Source organism: Fukomys damarensis, unplaced genomic scaffold (assembly GCF_012274545.1).
Source record: "Fukomys damarensis isolate Sample0158 unplaced genomic scaffold, DMR_v1.0_HiC HiC_scaffold_5, whole genome shotgun sequence".
Lineage (NCBI taxonomy): Eukaryota > Metazoa > Chordata > Mammalia > Rodentia > Bathyergidae > Fukomys > Fukomys damarensis.
The window spans coordinates 38,260,809-38,283,560 of NW_022900917.1; the positions used below are offsets into that span (position 1 = coordinate 38,260,809).

Genomic DNA, 22,752 nt, shown 5'->3' on the forward strand with positions numbered 1-22,752 from the left:
GGAAAAAATGAGAATCAAGACTTGTCATGTAGAGGTACAAGATCCCAACAATGAATGTAACTGTACTGTATCCCTAAAATGTACCAATAAACTGAAAGCTGAAAAAAAAAAAACAATCTGGAGAGTATCCTATATCCTGTAGTTACTTAGTAAAGACAGGGTCCCCCTTTATTTTCAGGTTGTGATTGTATTTTTTGTTTATTTTGAATTCTGCCTTCAAGTTTGCTATGGAAATAGAATTTTTCAAAATAGCAAAATTCAAACTATTTCAGTTTCATCCCTTGTTTTGCTTTTGTGGTACTTGGTGTTAAACTCAAAGCCTTTGTAATGAGCCACCTTTCCAAACCCCTTCCCCTTTTTAAGACAGGGTCTCCTCTAAGTCTCAAAGTTGCCAAGGTGGGGCTCAGACTTGGGATCCTCATGCTTCAGCCTCCCAGAGTGCTGGGATTCAGATGTGTGCCATTGTGCCCAGTTCCTCCTTATTTTGAGTGTGTGCTATGCATATACATATAGATAGATAGATAGATAGATAGATAGATAGATAGATAGATAGATATAGATAGATATCTTATCAGGTTCCATGAAAGATACTCCGAAGACACTAGTTTTAAGCTCCAGCTCTCCAAATCTAATGTTAAAAAGTGAATGTATGTTTCTGAGAAAGAGAAAATATTTTTTTCCAAAAGAGGAAAAAAAAAAAGGTTGCAAAATAGCATTTTGAATACTTAATGTGATAACTTAGTCTTGCTAAGTATATGCTGCTCTGCCAGATTTAGAGAAGCTTACCAAAACAATGTTCTGTGTTTGACACACAGACCTTTAATATCTTAGTCTACTTTATCCATTTAATGCCTTTGTTTTGTATTTTTAAAAATAATTTGACGATCTCTTGGTCTATCGATATGTGAGGTCAGTAGAAGAGGCAATCTAGATGCTTCGAAGTTGCTATTTATAGATTTAGTATAACATTTGGTGGAGAGAAAATTAATGCCTAGGTAAAATTCTTTTATCTCTTGTGGGGATATTGGCCAGAGGTATATGTGAAATGGATATGTGGACATAAGGGATTTTTGGGGCTTTGTGGGGGCTTATGCCCCAATCTCCCTGAACACATGGTTAAAGATGACAAGATAGCTTACAGGGCCACAATCCCAAGCAAGATCAAAACACACTGCCTTGGGCTGGGGACTTAGCTCAGTGTTGCTGTGCCTGCCTCACAAGCATCAGGTCCTAAGTTTCATCCCCAGTACCAAACAAACAAATAAACAAACACCAAAACACGCTGATTTAAAGAATGAATCCTCTGGCCCTTGTCCTCCTCTCCGTACTTTGATTTATTACTTAGATTGGCCCTAAGGTCAGTCATGTGGCAGACCACCCTGTCCCCTGCATGAATTCCTACAGAGGTGTCCTTCTGTCCTTTATCTTTACTTCCTGGCTCTAACCATAAAAAAAACACAAAAGCCTCAACTTGGGGCTTTTTTTTTCCCTGAGACTCTCTCACGCTGAGAGGTCCCTCTTGGACATGACTCTGTAATCTCTCATCCTTTGTACCACGCCATGGTTGTGAACCAGGACAGTCTATCATTGTTAGCTTGGATCATCATATATTTATACCTCTTGCTTATGTACATAAAAGCAGGAAAATGGAAAGAGTCACAGTAGTAGATAATACAAGACTTTTTCCAAGTAGTTATTTTTTAAATTAAAAAAATTTCATATAAGCAGATATTAATAAAGAAAATATAAAAATCACTCTCCTTACCTCTATGACTCTTTTTAAATTACCTCTATGACTCTTGAAGGTGCTTTTTATTTAAATGTGTTGCTAATATCTGGGCTAATTCTGATACAGTTAGAATTAAAATAGTGAAGGCAGTAGACAGTGACAGTTGAAGATCTGGGAAGCTGTCCTTTTTCCCTTATTCTGGTTAGTAATCAATCAACTTGATCTACTCCTCTCTACAGTCTCTTTGGTAAAACTTGAAAAATAATCTCCTGGAAAAAACTCTAGATAAATTATAATTGCTTGATTTTCTTTACTTAATGACTGCTTCATTACATGTTATTATTCACTTTAGTACACAGTAAAAGGAGTAGTATACGTTTGACCAAGAAAATTTTGATAATATTTTTTAATTAGAATACACCACAACATTTGGTCTAGAAGAGCCCAAAGAACATGTCAAAATGCCACATTTACCAAGATTACCAAGTTGCCAAAAGAATGTAAGTTCAACTCCAATGGAGGTTCACAAACAGCTACCACATGCTAACACGGAGATGCCTGCGATCAGGTAGATCATTGCTATTCAACTCTTGCTGGATATCCATTTGTTGTAATTATGATGACTATAGAGATCTTTCTGCCCAATGATCTAATTCTTTCTTGCCTACCATTATTTTTTCTATAGAAGATTTAAGTTTTCAAATCTGTTAGCCATTTTATTCAGATTGACATGTAGCCACCTTTCTCTGTTTTTAAGTGATGTTGCCAGAAAAGAGTTAAAGACTTCCTTTAAAAAGTTTTAATTGCCCTTGCTTAGATTATGCCTGTGAGAGCACTGGAATATTTAGCACTGAAATTTTTAACTCTCTGCAGTATAACAGGTTTCTGTCCCCTGAGTATAGACTCTTGAGTTTCATTTCTAAGATGACTGAAGTAGTTCTAGGGAATATTCTGAATGACATACTGGCTTAATTAAAACTCAATATTGACTATCAGGAATGAAGTTTTCAGCCAGAGAAGTCTTTCTGATTTTGGTACTGCTATTTAGAAAAAAATCCCACTTCCTTATTATAAATCAGACCAGGCTAGAATAAAAGAAAACCTTTCTCCAAATAGATCTATCGTAAGTTGTCTATAGTTAATAAAGTCTCATATTCTGTTCATTGTCAATTTATTTATTTATTTTTTTGTTTATTTATCTATCAGCTAGTTATTGAATACTTACTACTTGTTCACTTTCCTAAAAATTGGATGTATTTATGGCATTCTAAGTTACAATTTAGAATGTCTAGTACTTGTTTTCTTTGTTAACCTTAAATATTGAAACATTTATGCCATTTTAAGTTGCAACTTTCCTTCTTTATTTATATTTTCATATTATTTTCCTGTGATAATGAACTTTAGTCATCCAATTATACATAACATTCAAGCTTTGAATCTTAGAATATAGAGTCTCCTGCAAAAATGTATGCACACTTTAGCAGTTTGCCATACTAATAAATGCCTGGAAGCTCATGGCCACCACTTTGAGCACCTCTTGTAATTGTAGAAGCCAAAGGTAACTTGTATTAATCTCATGATCTCAATAAATAAAATATTTATACAAGTTTTTTTTTTCTGATATTACACATTTTTTGGTGGACTTTTGTATTTCTTAGCCAAGTGTGCTGGAGCTTTCCTATAATCCCAGCATTCTTGGAGTCTGAGGCAGGACAATTGAAAGTTTGAGCCAAACCTTGGCTACTTATCGACTTAGTGAGACCCTATCTCAAAAAATAAAAAGTAAAGAGTTGAAAATGTAGCTTGGTGTGAGTATATTGAATTCTGTGGGAGCCCACTGACATTTGACATTGGAAAAGTAACTTCTACCATTGAGGCATTGACACAATCTATGACTCTATTTGGCTTTTCTGAGATGAGGGTCTCAGCTATGCAGATGAGATTGACCTGGAGCTCTCTGTGTAATCCAGGCTAAGCTCACTGTGTAATCCAGGCTGGGTTTATGGGATTACGGGTGTCGACCTGAAACTCACTGTAATCCAGACTAGTTTTATGGGATTATGGGCGTGCACCACCACGCCCGGCAAACAATACCACTGGACTCCTCAGGTTGAGTGGGGCCTTCGCCTTTACATCAGCGGCCGTGATCCGGGTCTCACCTTTTCCATCAGGCTTTTGAAAGAACCACCTCAGTTCAAACCCATTGCCATTGGCCCCAACCCCCTTCTTTAAGAATGTTGCTTTTTTAAAGATAAACTGGGCCTGGTGGATGATAGCATTAGAAGGGTTGAGGAAAGCCTCGAACAAAGGCAGAAGCAACGGGAAAAGGACGAATCTTGGTATCAAAATTGGTTTTCCCCTTGCCCCGCTTGCCCCTGGAGATTGTTAAGTTAAAGATTGCATAGGGTTAATTGTTGATGTACGCCTTCCCACTTACCCCTCCCCACATTTGGTAAAATACTGATTGCTGTATGCTGATAAATGCTTTGTCCCTTTATGGTTAAATGCTTGAGTGACTCATGTGATTGGTAGAAGATTTGTTTGAACTGTCCAATAAGCTTGCTGAACCTTCCCCCTGGGATAACAGTATATAATCGTTTTGCTGAGCCAATAAAGAGCCTTTGATCAGAAATCAGACTTGGGCCATGTGCTCTAACTTCTTAAAGATTTCCTTCACAGACATTCAAGATCGGATCGGCCTCTGATGACCCACGAATAAGAGGCGGCTCTCGCCTCCTATTCCCCGCTGGACGGGGTCCCCCCAGAGAGCCGCAGAATTCAATATCCAGTAACCACCCCCCACGCACACCACAAAGAGGAAGAATAGCAAGGATGTAGAAAGAAGAGGAACCATTTGAACCATGAATGTAAAACCTACGGAGCACAGTCAGTTTGCATCATTATCAAGATGCCAGTGTCCCTGACACTCAGCTCCCTCTTGTCATGTTCATGGCCACGGTGTCCTTTGGGTGGATGGGGTATGAGTGTAGAGGGCTGCTTGTGGCTATAGACTTGGTTTCAGTGCACACCAGTCTTGTCACCTCCCTTCAACACATGCTCATCTTGACAGAGCTGGAAGCCTGGAAAGCACCCCTTGATAGCATCCATTTTACCTCTTAATTTTGAGGCTTCATTTTGCTTCTTGCTGTATCTACTCTATTTCAGTTTTTTGTTTTTGTTTTACATTTGTGCTTTGTCTTTTTTGTTTGTTTGTTTGTTTGTTTGTTTGTTTTTGGAACCAGGGAGTGAACTCAGGACCTCAAGCTTGCCAGGCAGGCTCTGTGCCACTGAGCTACATCCCTGAGCCTTGTGATTTGTTGTTTTTTTTCTTTTTAAAAAAATTTCAATGAGTTTATTGGTACATTCTAAGTATACAGTACAGTTACATGTGATTTGTTTTTATGGGAAATTATTTCTAAACATTTTACACTGACTTGAATGAAGGATAATTTAAATAAATTTTATTTATGTTATGACAAGTATCCTTTGTAGATAAAGTGGAATAGTGGTGACAAGGTGACCTAATGTATATGATGTGTTTGAGAAATTCAAGTGTTCTTTCTTTACACAAATATCTTCATTTTAGCCATTCTAGTGTGAGCATATCAAGTTGCCTACAAGTGTTCTATTCCCCTCTGCACATTGCACAGTGCCCTGTGAAAGACCAGTCTTGGCAAAGGAGGGAAGTACTCTTGTTTGTTTGTTTTGTATATAACCCCCTTAATTAGTTTTTCTTCCTCCATATGTGAATATTTGATTTAAAAAGTTCAAAAAGAAGTCTAATGTCTTCAAATTTCTTAATGATGATCAGGAATTTGCAGTGAATCTCACACTACATTCTGGGAATATAACTGATAATAGCAATCCCAGAGGTCAAGAGTATTTAAAAATTCCTGCTGACTTTTAAAGTTTAACATGACTATAAAAAAATCTGGAATTCTTATGCTAGATTCAATCAGAATGAGTTTTTCCTAGTAATCTTGTTAATATCAAGGTCTATTTCAGTAGGAGCAAAAGTTAGTTATAGGGCCACACCATAAATGTTCCTTCCTGGAAATCCAAGGGCTATTCTCTTTCTTCTTGTCTCTTCCTTATCTCCAATAAAACTTTCCTTAAAAATTAATTACAATAAATTTTAGATTGTAGTGATTGATAGATTAAAAGTGCATGAATAAGGAACACTTGGTATCTGACACATCCAGATAACCTCTTACTCTCGATTCTTTCTTTTTACCATTGCTTGAGCCCTACCACAAAAAGTTATAATAAAGATTTGTAGAAGCTGTGAGTGGTGGCACATGCTTATAATCCCAGCATGAGGGGAGGCTGGGGCAGGAGGATCCAGAATTCAAGCTCATCCTAGGCAATTAAGTGAGACCCTGTCTCAAAAAAGGAGGTGGTGGTGGTGGTGGTAGAGCTGGAGATGTAGCCCAGTGGGAAGACCCTGAGTTCAGTCCTGTGTACAGAAACAAGACAATGGGCCAGGGATTTAGCTCAGTGGTTCCAATGCCTGCCTTGCAATTGGATCCCCAGTACCAAAAAAACAATAAACAAAAAAACAAAACAAAAAAAAAACTAACAAAAAAAAAACAAACCCAGAAACAAGACAAGACAGACAGACAAGACAGACAAGACAAAGCAAAACAACCTGTAGGAGTTTTATCCCCATTTATCCAATGGTAAAATTTATTAGGAAAGCCAAGATGAGTGTGTTGATATTGATTTTTGATCAGATTAGCTATAATGGAGAGTTTCTTTATCCATTATCTAATTTCCACTTGACATCCTTTAATAAATTAGTTTAGTGCTGGGATGTAGCTCAGGGGTAGAGTTTATGTTTAGCCTGTTCAAGGCCTTGGATTTGAACCCCAGCACTAAAAAATAAAAAATCAAAACCACCAAATGTGTTTCACTGTATATTTGTTGTTTGCCTCTTCTTGTATCTTTGAAAGTGAATATATATTCTAGATGCATATACAAGTGATTTTATAATAATATATACTCCTCAGGATAAAGAAGACTAAGAAGACATGTACCCTGGTACCACTTCAGAAGAAATCAAAAGGTAAACTGGTTCATCCATTATTTCTCACCATATGGGTTGCTAGGGTGTCACATGCTTATTTTATTTTTAAACTTATTTTCTTTTTATTCATTTTTGTTGTTGTTGTTGACACTTCTCTAAGGCTTTATTCCATAAACAGTGGTGTTGTATTCATTACATACATACATTTGTAACCTCCAGACTCTGGAATAGGCCTTTGTATCTCACTTCAGCCAATTAATAGCTTACAGACTGGTATTATTGTTGTGAGTTTTCTGACCTTTTAAATCCTTCAACACAGTGACAAAACCATAAAACCTTGACCTCTAAGCAATCACATTACTTCCTTCTTCAAAAATAGTACCTCCTCATTCCCATCAGACTAATGTATGAATTTCTTAGCCTGGTTTGAACTTTCATCACCTTCCCCTAACTTTTCATCCTAGCCTTATCTGTTAACATGGATTTTTCTGAATCCTGTGTACCAAACAAACCTCACTATAAAAATTTATATATCAATATAAATATATGTATATATATATATATATCTATATATATATCTCAATACTTTGGGTCCTAAAAAGATACCTTTAAATTGATTTATTTCTGTGGTTAGTAAAGGAGTTTACAGCACCATGATATATTACTACTATATTTGGAGAGAAAGCTGTCCTTTGAAATTTTTAAATTAGGGATTCTTACCTCCACATTTCTGGAATATTTTATCAGAATTTTGTTTTTCAAAAGTAGACATGAAAAATCTGTTGAATTGGGTTATTACAAGTTTTAATGATGTGTATAAAATGATAGAGAACTTCCTAGCAGTTCTGATCTCTACACTTAACTGTCTCATTTCCTCCCTTATGTGTTACAGATTCATAGAGCTATTATACCAAGGGAACATAATACATGTGCCAAAATACATGTCTAGCATTTATGTTCTACAATAAATTCTTAGTAGTTTCCTCAAGTTATTTTATCCAAAGTTAATGGTAAAGATCTTGAGTTACATGGTCTAGTTTTCTGTTTTGTCAGTTATGTCTTCTTGTCTTTTATTCATTATTCTCTAGACAAAGGCTTTTCAACAGTAATGGTATTAACATTTTGAACCTGATGATTATTAGTTGTGGAGTTTGTCTTGTGCATTGTAGGATGTTTAGAAATGGAGTTTGTCATGGTGGTGCATGCTTATAACCCTAGCACTTAGGAGGCTGAGGCAAGTGAATCATATCAAATTCAAAGCCAGCTACATACCAAGTTCAAGGCTAGGCTGAACCACACAGCAGGACCCTGTCTCAAACCAAACCAAATCAAACTAAACCAGACCAGACCAGACCAGACTGGACCAAAATGAACCATCTATTGCCTTTACCCACTAGATGCCACTAGCATCCTTCAGCAGTGAAAATAAAAATATATCTCCAGATACTGCCAGAAGTTCACAGGGTAGCAGTCTCTTACAGCAGAGAAACAGTGGTCTAAGCATGACACCTGTAACATTATATTGTTGTGCCCAAGTCGCGAAGTCCCCAAAGACCACCAAGGAGTCAGGTCCAATGCAATTGCAAGAGGAGTTTATTGCAAGCTCAAGCCTGGACCCTTGGGTGTCACGGTCACAGCGGCTTCAGACTGAAAGTCCAGACCTATCTTTGAAGCAGGATTATATAGGGTTGGGGAAGCTCTCCCTTTTTATAGATGCTATTTTTATCTTTTGCTTATTCTTGGATATTTGAGGGGTACTGGGAGGGCACTTATAGAAAATTACTAGTACCAACGTTCTGACAGAACATGTGATTATCTTAAACTGACTAATGCCAAGATCGGTTCCTATTGATTATCCTAAGCAGGGATAAGCAGGAGAGATTCATTTTTAGATAATAAAAAGTGGAACAGAAACACAGGGTGGAGGTAGCCTAAGACAGAGAGCTGCCCTAAAAAGAGGAACAGAAACACAGGGAGACTGTCATACAGAATGGAATTATACAGAATGGAATTTTTGCAGCTCTGTTCTGGGCAAGGGGTACAGAGGGAGCCCACCTTGACTTGAAAACTTGGTCCTTACAATATGTTATTTGGTATTTGTCCTTCAGGCTATCAAATGATTTTATTTATATGTATCAATTATTTCCCTAAAATTTTAAGACTTTGTTTTTTTTTTGGTACTGGGGGTAGAACTCGGGTCCTTGTGCTTGCGAGGCAGGCGGTGGAACCACTGAGCTAAATCCCCGGCATAATAACCTTTTCTCCTTTTTTTAAAAAAACCTTAAGACTTTCAAAGCCTTATTTGTTCTTCCTTTTTATTGTAATTATAGTTGTCTTCTTTCAGCACATTCGTTCTTTCAAATAAATAAAAATTGAAATTACTGAGTAAAGCCTCTACTGACAATCTTAGTAGCAGTCACATTGACTTGATAGTAACTTTGTAAGTTCAGTATATGTGAGTTCATAAAGTTAAATGTTCATGAAATTTTCCTTGGATATTTCCTTTCTCTGGATTTCCAAATACCATATATAACTCCTGTAAACAACAAGCAGTATAAAATAAAAATGTAAATGCTAATTAGAACAAAAGACATTGTTTTGCATCTTACCCCAAATGAACATAGCTGTCTGTTTTCCAGGAAGCCAACTCTTTGGCTTTTTCAGGATGGGTACTGCTGCAATTTGGGTACATGTGCCCCTCCAACACTCTTATGTTGGAATCTAATACCCAATGGGATAAGACTGAGGCCTTTTGGGATAGATTGTCATGAGGACTTTGCTTTCATGAGAAGATAGCGCTTTTCTAAGTGGAGGGAGAAAGTTTGGGGGTGTAGTTTTCTTTCCAAGCTGGCTAGGACCACAAATGAAATCTAAAGTAGAAATGAATAATAGACATATTTGGCTTGTTTCTGATTTTCAAAAGGAATGCATAGAGAGTAATAGACATCTTTGGCTTGTTTCTGATTTTAAAAGGGAATGCCTTTAATATCTGCTAAGTAAGAGGTCATTCGAGAGATGCAAATCAAAACAATGCTGAGATTTCATCTCACTCCAGAAAGAATGGCTGCTATCAAGAAATCAACCAATAACAAATGCTGAGGGGCTGTGGGGAGAAAGGAACCCTGCTCCATTGTTGGTGGGAGTGTAGACTGGCTCGGCCATTCTGGAAACCAATGTGGAGATTTCTCAAAGAAATAAAACTAGAGGTCCCACTTGACTCAGCTATACCTCTTCTTGGTATCTTCTCAAAAGAATGAAAAGCATCATACCACAGCTATATATGCACACCCATGTTTATAGCAGCACAGTTTGTAATAGCTAAATCTTGGAAACAGCACAAATGCCCATAAATTCATAAATGGATAAAGAAGATGTGTTTTTTTTAATACAATGGAGCTCTACTCTGTCATAAAGAAAGATGAGCTTCAGATATTCATAGCTAAATTGATGGACCTTGAGACCATACTCTTAAGTGAAATAAATCAGACACACATGTTTAAATATTGCATTCTCTGGTGTGAGAAACTGAATGTGGAAATAAGGACTGAGATGCATAATGGATGTTGGGAAATGGAAAGAAAATGTTCAAATGGCAAGGAGAACAAGGGAGGAGAGAGGGAGAAAGGAAGGAAAGGACAAGAAAAAAGTGAAATAGAAGGATAAAATGGAAACAAAGCTCTTGTACATAGGGAGGGGGGGCTTGATGATGGGAATGAGATAAAAAAGTTTATTTAAAAATGATGCTTACTGTAGGTTTTGAGTAGCTATCCTTTAGTAAGTGAAAGAAGTTCCCTTTACTTTTTTTCTTCCAAAGTGAGAGTTTAATTTTTGTCAAATGGTTTTCCTTGATTGAGATGATCATATTATAATTTTTTATTTGTTTGTTTTGGTGGTGACGGTGGTGGTACTAGGGATTGAACCTGAGGCCTTGTACTAAGCTACATTCCCATCTACCCCTCTCTTTTTTTTTTTCCCTGAGGTGCTAGGTTGTGCAGGCTGACCTTAAACTTGTGATCCTCCTGCCTCAGCCTCCCAAGTAGCTGGAAATATAGGCATGCACCACAGCTTTATTAAACATCTTTCGAAGTGACTTGCTATCATAGTCACAGTAGGCATTTTAGAAAGTAGGCATTGGTATGTCTTTTTCAAAGTAGATATATAAAGATCTAGTGGTGTTATATAGTCATTTGTTGAATAAATATTTCACTCATTGTATTTTGTAGACTTATTCATGTGTGCTTAATTTAATTTTAGTAGCCGATTTTCTCCTCTAGATTCTGGCTTCAGTGACCCTCTCACTGGAGCACCATCTGAGTTCTTACAGAGACTTTCCAGGATGGCCATATTGGAGTATGATACGATTCGGCAGGAAACGACCAAAAAATCAAAAAAAGGCAAAAAACAAGAGCTATGAGACTGCTGATAAATGTCATTCAATGTAATTCTTTCTACATTTGCTCTTAAGGTTCATATTTGCTTTTTTCCTTTTCTTTTTAAAAATATGTGATATGATATGCAGTGATTTACATAAAATGGAAATGCAAATAACAAATAAATATTTTATATTACATATGAATAACTTATTTTTTAATACTGTAAAGATATAGTTAAATTATGGGAACATAAGCATACGAGAAACTATATTCCATGAATTTTATGTACTTTTTTTGTTTGTTTGTTTTTTGTTTTTTGAGACAGGGTCTCACTATGTAGTTGAGACTGACCTGGAACTCGCTATGTAGCACAGGCTAGTCTTGAACTCACAGCGATCCTCCTGCCTCAGCCTCCCGAGTGCTGGAATTACAGGTGTGAGCCACCACACCCGGCTTATGCACTATTTTTTATTTATTATTTTTGCAATTCTGGAGATTGAACCCAGGGCCTTTGTGTTAGGTACAAACCCAGCCTTTTTATTTATTTATTTTTATTTTGAGGCAAGATCTTGCTAAGTCACTAGGGGTCCAGGCTAGACCTGAACTTGCTATTCTTCTTCAGCCTCCTAGAATGCTGGGATTACAGGTGTGTACCATCATCTCTGGTTTACGTCTTTCTATTTATTTTGATAAATATATTTGAGCACCTGTCTGTGTGTTATCAATTTTCTCCTACTTCTGAGGTCTTTTGCTGAGGGTTCCCGATTTTCTTCTACCTCTGGGCTCTTGTCCTGAGGATGATGAAGAATGAAGTTGACAGACACAGCAGTGGGGAACACACTGGGTGTAGTTTATTAGAGAGAACAAAGAAACATGCTCTCTAGCTGAGAAGGGCTCCAAGAGAAGAGGCCATGGAGAGCCTAAGTCCAGGAGTTTATATGTGGCCTTTGGGGTGAGTATGAAACAATGAAACAGTGTAGTTGGCTTTTTTTAGCTAGGCCCCTGACGGGAGGGCAGACTCCCACTGTACCCCATCTTCCCAGGGCTTATCTCACGTTACTCAGGGTCTTGCCCTAACTGCCTATTGTTTTTGTATCTTCTAGTCTTCTGTGCAATGAATTTTGCTGGTTGCTACAAAAGATTCAGGGGAGAGTAAGTCTTTATTGTTGGGATTAGAAGGTCTTTTTTCTTGATTGAGTTTGGAAACAGTTGTGATATAACTACTCAGCCATATGAAAATAATATTTGTTTAGTTTGCTGATAAAACCAAGAGGGGAGATCCTGTCTCAGATATGTGGCAACAATGGGCCTCTCACTATAGAACTTCAGAAGCTGGCAAATGAGGTTGCTACCCACCCTGGACTCTCCTGCTACCTCAGGGCCTCTCCACTGTGTGGACAGGAGAGATCCCAGAGGATGGAAAACATGGTGTTTGAATGGGCATTAAAAACAGGAAAGATGGAAAGGGAGGGTATTTCTAGAAAGGTGGAACAATGCAAGCAAAGGTGTAATTTGCATTTGGGAATTATGCACTTGGAAGGAACACTAGGTAGTATAGAGCATTCTGAACTCACAAATTCACATTCTGAATTAAAACAATGCTGAGATTCCATGTCATTCCAGAAAGAATGTCTGCTATCAAGAATTAACCAATAGCAAATGCTGGAGGGGCTGTGGAGTAAAGGGAACACTTCTGTACTATTGGTGGGAGTGTAGACTGGTACAAGCACTGTGGAAATCATTGTGGAGATACCTCAAAGAACTAGGGTTAGAGGTCCCATTTGACCCAGCTTATACCTTTTCTTGGTATCTTCTCAAAAGAATTAAAAACATCATACCACAGTGATATACGCACACCCATGTTTATAGCAGCACAGTTTGTAATAGTTAAATCTTGGAAACAGCACAAATGACGAGTGGATAAAGAAGATATGTGTGATGTGTGTGTGTGTGTGTGTGTGTGTGTGTTTAATAGGAAGGAGCTCTACTCTGCCATAAAGAAGGATGGGGTGGAGACATTCATAGCTAAATGGATGGTCCTTGAAACCATACTCTTAAGTGAAATAAATCAGACCCACGTTTAAATATCGCATTGTTTCTCTGGTGTGAGAAACTGAATGTGGAAATAAGGACTGAGATGTATAATGGATGCTGGGAAATGGGAAGAAAGTGTTCAAATGGGAAGGGGAACAAGGGAGGAGGGAGGGGGAAAGGAAGGAAAGGACAAGAAAAAAGTGAAAATAGGAGGATAAAACGGAAACAAAGCTCTTGTACATAGGGAGGGGAGTGGGCTTGAGGGCGGCAGTGAGATAAAATAAAATTTATGAATAAAAAAAAAGAAAGAATGGAGGGACAAAGCAGAGAAAAGGACAAGAAAGAAGGGAAAAATGAATATTTTCTAGTTTAATAAGATGGAGCTAATCATTATCCAAACAGATTTTAAGACCATTTCCTCAATCTATAAAAGTAATGAATTAATCTTTGCTGTTATTTCTATGAGTTATGATTGTTGAGCTATTACTGTAGGTGAAGTTAGAATATAAACTTAGAAAAAAAGATTAAATCGTCAATTTGATGAAAAAAAAAAAAAACCCCAACAAAAACTAATTCACACGCTGGCAGAGACCATAGTGGATTAACCGCCAACACGGAGTGCCTAGCTGAGCTGAGTTGGTGTGGTTCTGGGCATGGATGGGCCATCTGAGAATCACTGCCAATGGCACAGAAAGAGAACTGGAGGGAAAATTGTATACTGCTGATTTTCTTGGAGAAGCTTGCTGCGGCTGGCTTTCCTGATACGAACTGGGCTGTTCTCATTGTCAGAGAAGCTCGGGTCTTCACCTTGTGTGTCACTTCCTGGTTCCAGTTCAGAACTCTCACTTTGGTGGTGCAAATCCTTTACTCATTGGCACAGACTTTCTAGCTTCCACCCCTGTCCTTTGGGCTTTGCCGATGCAGAGCCTTGACGTGGTTTTGCATGAGACATTGCCTTGTGGGGGTGGTGTCTAGGCTTCTGGCTGGACTTACGAAGGATTCTGCCTTAGAATCTATGCCTTTAGCTGGACTTGTGCTGGACATTGCTGTGGGATCCAGGCCCTTGACTGGATTCTTCAGGTTTCTATAGAGTATGGACAGATCTCTTGCACTCCTCTGCATTTAACTTTTTGGGTGAATATTATAAAATAATCCTGTAAATTATGTGTCCTGTATCAAATCTATTCCCTTGCAAACCCTGACTACAACAGGGACTAAGCCAGCACCAGATTGTGTGACTCAATCAGGTGAAGGCTGTGGTAAATTGGGACATGTTGTTGCATTCGAAAGAGCCTTGGCTGCCTAGCTTCAGCTCTCTTTGCCATGTGAGTCTAATGTTGCCAGATATTGCAACTTTTCATAAAAAAATGAGAATCTGAGTTTTTTTGAAACCTTCCAATATATAGATATTAGCAATTAATTTTAAGTAAGCAACTCATTCAAAATTTATAAAGCCACTGTGTAAATCAAAGAAAATTATATGTGCAAGCTAAATCTGGCTTTGGGGAACCATTCTTTACAACCCTGGGGACAAAGGCATAGAGAGGCCAACTAGGCTTAAACAATAACTTGATGTTATGTGGTAGAGAGCCCCAGACGGCCAGCATAAGTTTATATTTAATCTGTTTTGCAATGGGAGATTTTGAGACTGAAAGTAAATTATTGCTTTTTAATTTAGGAAGATTCCTCCAAGTATATTAAGCTGACTAGATTGTAGTGAGAGGAGACTGGAGGTTGGGAAACCACTTAGGTTTTCATGGAAATCAGGGTAAGAATCTGTGAGTTGGGGGGAATGGGAAGGAGGGACTGGATGATTAGACTATCAGGGTAGAGGCCTGAAGATGAGCTGTGTGAATACAGGATGTCAGAAAAGGAAGGATCAAAACGAGCTTGGGTTTGAGGTCTTAGCAATGAGAATCTCAGAAGTAGGGGTGCTGGTTTGGGAGAAATGTAACTTTGGGCATATCCAGTTCAATGTGATCTGGACATCCACACAGAGGATGTCAAACAGTGTATTCTGAGAAGATACTAAAGCTAGTCTTGTGAAACATTTGCATAGCAAAGATTGTTCTCCTGATGAAAAAGTAGAGAGAGAAGTTAGCCCAAATCCATACAGAATGGGAGGGAATAGAAAGAAGACAAAAATAGAAGAAAAAAGAAACCATCACAGGTAAAAGCAAATGAGCATTTTATATGTTCATGCATGCCTTATATTCATTTACACAAATATAATATATACACAGTATGTAAGGGGTAACTAAATAAATTTAAATGGTTATATTTTTGCTTACATATGCAATTTTTTTGGGGGGTACTGGGAATCAAACTTAGGACCTTGTGCTTGCAAGACAGTAACAGTGCCATTTAGCTAAATCCCTGGCATGAGTTTTTTTTCATTATGTGTATTGGTACTTTTTAGGTATACAGTACAGTTACATTCACCATTGGGATATTGTACCTTTACATGGCAGGTCTTGGTTCTCATTTTTTCCCCATACCCCTCTGTCCTCCACCCCCTCCACCCTAAGACTTTGTTTCCATTTTTTTCATTTTCTCATATTTTTCTTTCCCCTTATTTCCTTTCCCCTACCCTTCCCACTTCCACTACATCTTTAGCCTTTTTCTTCCTATTTCATATTGGATTTTTTTTTTTTTTGAGACAGGGTCTCACTCTGTAGTTCAGCCTGGGCTTAAACTCATTATGTAGCCCAGTCTGGCCTTGAACTCAAGGCAATCCTCCTGCCTCAAACTTGAGAGTGCTGGGATTACAGGTGTGTGCCACCATGCCCAGCTCTTACATGAATTTTTTCTTATTCTTTTTCTTTTTTTGGTACCAGGGATCAAAACTCAGGACCTTGAGCTTGTGAGGCATGTGAGGTGCCACTGAACTAAATCCCTGGCCCTTACATATGATTTTGTTCAAGAGTGATTTAGATATTACTTTTACTTTTTCTGTCTTCTGATTATTCATCCAAGGATATTCAATGATTTAAATAATAAGATGCAGGAGAAAAGTTTGGTGAACTCTTTTGGGTAAACACTTCTAAACACTTTATCAGGTAGATTTCATTTGTCAAATTCCTATTGTGTACTGTAATCATTTACTATTGTATATTAACTGTCTTAAAATCCTAAAATATAGGTAGGATGATATTATTCCTCTTTCATAAATGAAGTAAACTGATGGTCTTTATTTTACACTAGGTCTCTAGCTAGAAAGTGGGAGAGCCCGGATTCTAACCTACTAGGATTCAAAGTTCATCTACATAAACCACATGGAGTGAGTCCTTTTTGTTTTTTGAGACAGAGTCTCATTGTGTAGTTCAGGGTCTTGAACTCACTATGTAGTCCAGGCTGGCCTCAGACCCACAGCAATCTTCCTGTCTCAGCCTCCAAGTAGTATTACAGGTGTGTGCGACCACACCTGGCTTGGAATGTATTCTTAAAAACCCTAAATTTAGTTGACAAATATAACCAGGGTATAACTAACTATAATTTAGGGCATGATAGTACTGCCACAGACATATCTCTTAATACTGAGTTGAGTTTTGTCTGCTTTTTCTTGGTACTGGGGATTGAACTCGGGACCTTGCACTTTCAAGGCAGGTGGCAGAACCACTGAGCTAAATCCCTGGTCCAATACTAAGTTGAGTTTTGCAGTTATTACGTTAACACACATAGCATTTATACTAGTGGAGTGGAAAGCTGGTTTACATGGACGATTATGTCTGCCTCCCACTACATTTACCCTAGAAAGAATTTTACTCAAGCCAGTCAACAAAGGAGTGGAATATTTAAGGAATTTTTTAAATTAATGAGATATACTGACAATAATCACCTTTTCAGCCTTGAGATGGAATCTCTCTCTCTCTGTCTTTATTAATTTATTTGGTTTCTGAGACAGGGTCGCACTATGTAGTTCAGGCTGGCCTTTAACTCACTACATAGTTCACACCATGTAGCCTCCAACTCCAGGCAATCCTCCTGTTCTCAGCCACCCTGTAGAAAGTTGTTTTTCTTTCGGTGCTGGAGATTGAACCCAAGGTAGGCAAATGCTGTACCATGAAGCTATATCCGTTGGCCAGAACTGTTCTTAATTAGAAAAGTAGTATTTTTGGAAAATAATAAGCATTTTTCAGGAATTTCAGCAACATTGGAAAAGTATAAAAAACAAGGTCTGAAAAGCACCTAAAATCTCATCATTGCTCATTAATAATTTCGGGTGAGCAACTTTCTTTGCCCTTTGTGCAGATGAAAACTTTTACTAATGTGCTTGATTCTAGGTTATCCAAATTAATTTTTATTCCATTATAAGAAAAAGAAGCATAAAACTGAGGATATTGCTTATATTGAATAAAAATTTATGTATTATAAATCTATATTTGATCCATCTTTAGGTTTAACTAATCCCCATGGGAATGGTGCTGCAGAGAGATGCTAGGGGTGGATGCTAGAGGGCTGCTACAGGTGGTACACCAAGGGGAGCAGATAAGTCCTCAACTATTATTTCTAACCTCCTTTCTATCTCATGCCAGTGTCTCCTACCAGCCTAACTCAGTTAATAATGAAGCCTAGATAATAAATTCCAGAGGAAGCAGCTTTTGGGGGGTGCAGAGCTGAATGAGTAGACAACAGGTTGGGGCAAAAAGCTAGAGAATAATCGACAAAGATCATAAATTAAAGCGTCCAGGGATTAGAATCGGAGGCCGAGGGCCAGGGATTTAGCTCAGTGGCACCCCACCTGCCTTGTAAGTACAAGGTCCTGAGTTCCTGAAGAAAAAAAAAAAAAGAATCAGAGGCCAAGTAAGTCCTTAGGGTAGCATGAAATGCTTCTGTGCTCTACTTTTCAGGCTTTTCTACTGACAAAGACTGAGGATGACCTGAAGTTAGCAGAGGACTGAGTTTGAGATAGGTCCCTGATAGGAGAATTGGAGGTAAACCTCGGGGACAAATATCCTCCGATGGGAAGACTGGAGGGACCATAGGGAAAGGAGGCATGGCAGAGGAGGAAAGAAAGGCCAAGAAACCAAGAAATCAACAAACTCCTTACAGAATCCAGAAGCCATTTGACTTTGCCTGTATCCCCAGCAGGTCTGCTGTTTTTGTTTTGATTTCTGCTGATAGAGATAAGAAGGAAGACGTGATTTATATCTAGATGTTCCCTAAAAGCCTCAAGCACCCACAGGTGGGGTTTTTGGAAAGTGATTGAATTGTGGGGATGTTATCGTTGACTTGCTATTAGGAGTGGGGTCTGGTCAGAAGAGGAGGATCCCGGGAGGAGTGACCTGGAGGGATGTATCTTCTTCCCAGTTCTTACCCTCTCTGCTTCCTGGCCACCAAAACAAAAGCAGCATTTTCTCCACCATGTCCCTCTGCCATGCTATTTTCTGCCTTGGAGACAGCTGACCATGAATTGTAACCAGGAGCCAAACTGAATCTCCCCTCCTTCAAGTTGCAGGTGGCAGGTATTTTGTTCCAGTGAGGAGGAGAATGACTAAGACACAAGATTTTCCTTCCCGCAGCCCTTGAGCAAGTGAAACTGAATATGCTCACAGCATGAGCAATCTGTGAGAGGCAAGGAGAAGGAATGGGGGAAAAAGCAAATCTTTAAAGTGAGGAAGGTGGAGTGAATGGAGAAAACCACTGCATAGAGGGCCTGTCATCATAATCCATCATGAGAAAAATCCATTGCAGTGTCTAATAACCAACACACACGAAATTCAAATGATGGGTGACTCCCATATTTTTCCCATACAGTCAGGCTTAATTAGGTATTCAGGAGTCCTGTCTTCCAGGTGTCCTCCTTTTGTTTTTTGATACTGGACGCTGAACCCAGAGCCTCGAGCACACTAGGCAAGCACTCTGCCAGTGAGCTACACCCCTGTTACTGAGGGAAGTGGTAGCTGTTATGGCTTGGATATGCAATATCTCCCACAGGCTCATGTGTTGGAGGCTTGGTCCCCAATGCTGCTATGTTGAGAGGTGGGCTTGGGGAAAGTGATTTATCGTGAAGGCTGTGATCTCATCAAAGGGCTAATCCATTCATGGGTTCAGCACTATTGAGAGGTGGTCAAAATTACGAGTTGGGGTCTGGTTGAGAAAGTAGCTCACTGAGGGTATAACCTGGAAAGGCACATCTTATGTCCAGCCTGTCTCTCTGTCTCTCTCTGTCTTTCTGGCTCTCCTTGCTGCCCACTGTGATATGAGCTGCTTTGCTCCACCACATGCTTTCCACCAGTGTTCAGCCTCACCACAGGCTCAAAAGCAATGCATCCAAGTGGCCATGGACTAAAACTCTTAAAACTGTGAGCCAAAATAAACCCTTCCTCTTTTTTTTTAATGGTACCGGGGATTGAACTCAGGTCCTTGCCCTTGCGAGACAGGAGGTGTCACCACTGAGCTAAATACCCAGCCCAAAGCCTTCCTCATTTAAAATTGACTTTCTGTGGTATTTTGTCACAGTGATAGAAAGCTGTTTGATACAAACCCTGGCCCCTTGAATTGTTTTATCCCTCTAACCTCTCTGCTCTCCAGCCTTGTCTTGAAAGTCAAAGCCCTGGAGATTATTTTTCCCCAAAAGATGAGAATGTGGTAGCTGCAAGTAGTCCTCCTTCTTAGGCTTGATCTTTTACATTTTTATTTTTTAAATTTTTTTGGTACTGGGGATCGAACTCAGGTCTTAGCACTTGCCAGGCAGGCAGCAGCACCACAGAGCTAAATCCCCGGTCCTCTTTTACATTTTTATGGTGGAGCACCTGCAGCACAAATATACCTGGTCTTGGTAAATGTGGTCACTCACATGGCATTGCTCTGATGTATTATTCAAATGAAGCCTGCTGCCCACCATGGATGATGCCAGGAAGGAAGAAGAGGGAGATGAAGAGTCTTGTACTTCTTCCATGATAATAACAATTATTATTATTACTCAAATCTATACCAGATTCATATTATTTCTGGTCATGGTTTGAGGTTGGTTTCTCAAGAGGTACGTTTGTGTCTTAATCCCTAAGACCTGTGAGTGTGACCTTACTTGGAAAAACGATTTTTGCAGATGCCATTAAATTAGGATCCTGAGATAAGAGCATCGTGGATATTGTAGGTGGGCCCTAAATCCAGCCATGAGTTTTTGTAAAACATAAAGGGACACAGAAGAGACCAGGTGAACGAAGAAGCAGAGATTGAAGCTATGTAGTTGCAAAACAGACAATCCCTGGAACCACTGGAAGCTGGGAGAAGCAGGGAGTGACTCCCTGATTGCCTGTGGAGAGAGGGTGGGCCTTCATTTCAGCTGCTGGCCTCTGGAACTGCAAGAGTTAAGTCCCTGCTGTTTTAAGTCACCCAATTTGTGTTTATTTGCTTTGGCAGCTCTAGAATCTAAAACTAATGCTTTACATGCATGATTTCTAATCCGCACGACAATTGGTAAAGTGAAGGTATTATTTTCCCATCTTATAGACAAACAACTTGCAATTTAGTAACTTACTCAAGCTCCTTCAGCCAGTAGGTTGCAGAGCTAGGGTTTGAAATTGGACTTGCCTGAATCCCCGTGCAAGCCTCTGCATCATGGTACAGTCTTGTTTGGATGAAAGAGTGCTCTTGTTCAAAAAGTGCTCTTCTGTGTTCCTGGCTCCTGGCAGGTTCCTGCTTGCCCTATTCAGATCCACTCATCTTGTTACATTTAGTTGATGGGCTACTTGTGCTGGGCACTAGATTAAGGCTGTAATTACAAAATTGATTTTCATGATTTCCTCCTTCAGTGCCCTACTGAAGGCTTCAAGTTTCAGGGAGGGAAATTCTTGCTTTTCTGAAATACTTTGGACCTTTAAGTAATAGTTTAAGATTTTAGTACCTGGCGTCTGTGGATTTATGGATTTGGAAACACTTTCACTCACATTTTAGCTGCTATAGTAAGATACTTGCTACTGGTTTATTTATAAGCAGTAGAAATTTATTTCTCACAGTGCTGGAGGCTAAGGAGTCCAATATCAAAGTGCTGGTAGGTCTGGCACCTGGTGAGGGCCTGGTCTCCACTTCCAAGAGAATGCCCAAACACTGCATACATATTCCAGAGGGAGACTCATGCATTCTTACAGGGGGAATGGTGGAGAGGTGAAGGGACCTGCTCTCTCAAGGACACCTAATCCCACTGGCAGGGGAGGCACCCTGATGGGTTCATCACCTCTGACTACTGTCCATTGGCAGCACCTGGGTTTTGGAGAGGACATATTCAAAAAAATGGCACTCGCATGATTTCACTTGAGCCTTGAAAGCTGTACATAGTTACCTATGGAGTAATGTAGTGTGAGTGATTTTACAGCTGAAGACAGTTCCCAGGTCAAGTGCATGGATCCCTTATTGTCACAGTTTCTGAGCGAAAGCATGCCACACCACACTGTCATGGTGAACCTTTATAAACTTCCCTTAGTTTGTTGAAGACTCATAACCAGCTGTAGAATCTCAAGTGCCTAACACTTCTCTGGTTTTTCTATTTGAATTTTTCTGCATTTGCAAAGAAGGGGACTGCTACTGGAATTATGAAGAGCTGGCTGCTCTTTGAATGGGCTTGGGGTATTGAATCAATGACTGATGTCAGCAGAAGCCCCAAGTCAGAGCAAAAGTGAGCTAAGACTTGCTTTAGAATAAATATTTGTGATTCCTCCAGCAGTTCTTGCTTCTTAATGTATAGCATTTTCAAAATGCTTACAGTCTGTGTACTGATTGATGCTTCTGTTTAAAGAAGTCTAGAAGTTGCCATCGGTACCTGGTGATCCCACCAGAGCATTAAGTTAAACACAGAAAATGAATGCGTTCCCTGTCATTGACACAATTTACAGTTCTTGGAATATAACTGCATATGTACACAAAGTGGGTATGTGAAGAGAGGAGTGCTTTCTGATTCACTGAGAGTGTTTGATTTTTTTTTAATCCAAAACTAAAGAGACATTAGTATTTAATTTTTCTAAAACTGTACAAACTTGAATATAATCTGAGATAATGTGTGCATAAAAAGAGACAAAAAGTCTACCTTCCAAAAACTAGACCTTGGTGAAATAATATCTTAGGGTCCTTATCCTAAAACTGATTCCTTCTGGTGTAGCCGGCAGATTTAAAGTCTAGGCTTATAGAGTGTTGTTTTGATGACAGCAGTAAAGAAGAGAGAAGAAAAGACCCCTTTGGCTCATAGCAAGCTAAATTCATTTAACATGAATACATTTTAATTGGTTTTAAATTTATTGTTATTATTATACATGTTTACAGTACATGATTGTAATTGTCATAGGGAGTTGGTACATGCACATAATACATCTTAATTTTTTTTCATCCCTTGGCCTTCCCTTCATCCCTTTTCCTTTTTACTCTTGGTCCCCTTCCCATTTGCAAAAACGCTATTTTTATCATTTTCTCCCCTTCAACCCTTTTTTTTGGTCACCTTTCCCTCCCTTTCCCCCTCCATTTTTGTTCCCTCTTCTGTTTGAAAAAGATCTCTGTACTTCCTCATTTTCTATTTTGCTTTCTCCCCCCTCTCTTCATGTATGTGTGTGTGTGTGTGTGTGTGTGTGTGTGTATATATATATATATATATATATATA

At 38.9% G+C, this 22,752-nt stretch overlaps 1 protein-coding gene and 1 long non-coding RNA gene across 2 annotated transcripts in view; both read left to right on the forward strand.

Annotated features, from left to right (window-relative positions):
* The window catches only part of CUNH8orf89 (chromosome unknown C8orf89 homolog), a 12,586-nt gene extending 1,417 nt beyond the window's left edge, over positions 1–11,169 (forward strand). Inside the window, exons 2-4 of the mRNA XM_010622431.1 lie at positions 2,144–2,297; positions 6,739–6,794; positions 11,030–11,169. Coding sequence (XP_010620733.1) covers positions 2,144–2,297; positions 6,739–6,794; positions 11,030–11,169 — 350 coding nt within the window. The remainder of the gene's footprint in view (positions 1–2,143; positions 2,298–6,738; positions 6,795–11,029) is intronic.
* Positions 11,170–14,849: 3,680 nt separating this feature from the next.
* Positions 14,850–22,752, forward strand: part of LOC104861109 — a 30,036-nt gene continuing 22,133 nt past the window's right edge. The window contains exons 1-2 of the long non-coding RNA XR_779908.1: positions 14,850–14,930; positions 15,222–15,332. This is a non-coding gene — a long non-coding RNA (uncharacterized LOC104861109). The remainder of the gene's footprint in view (positions 14,931–15,221; positions 15,333–22,752) is intronic.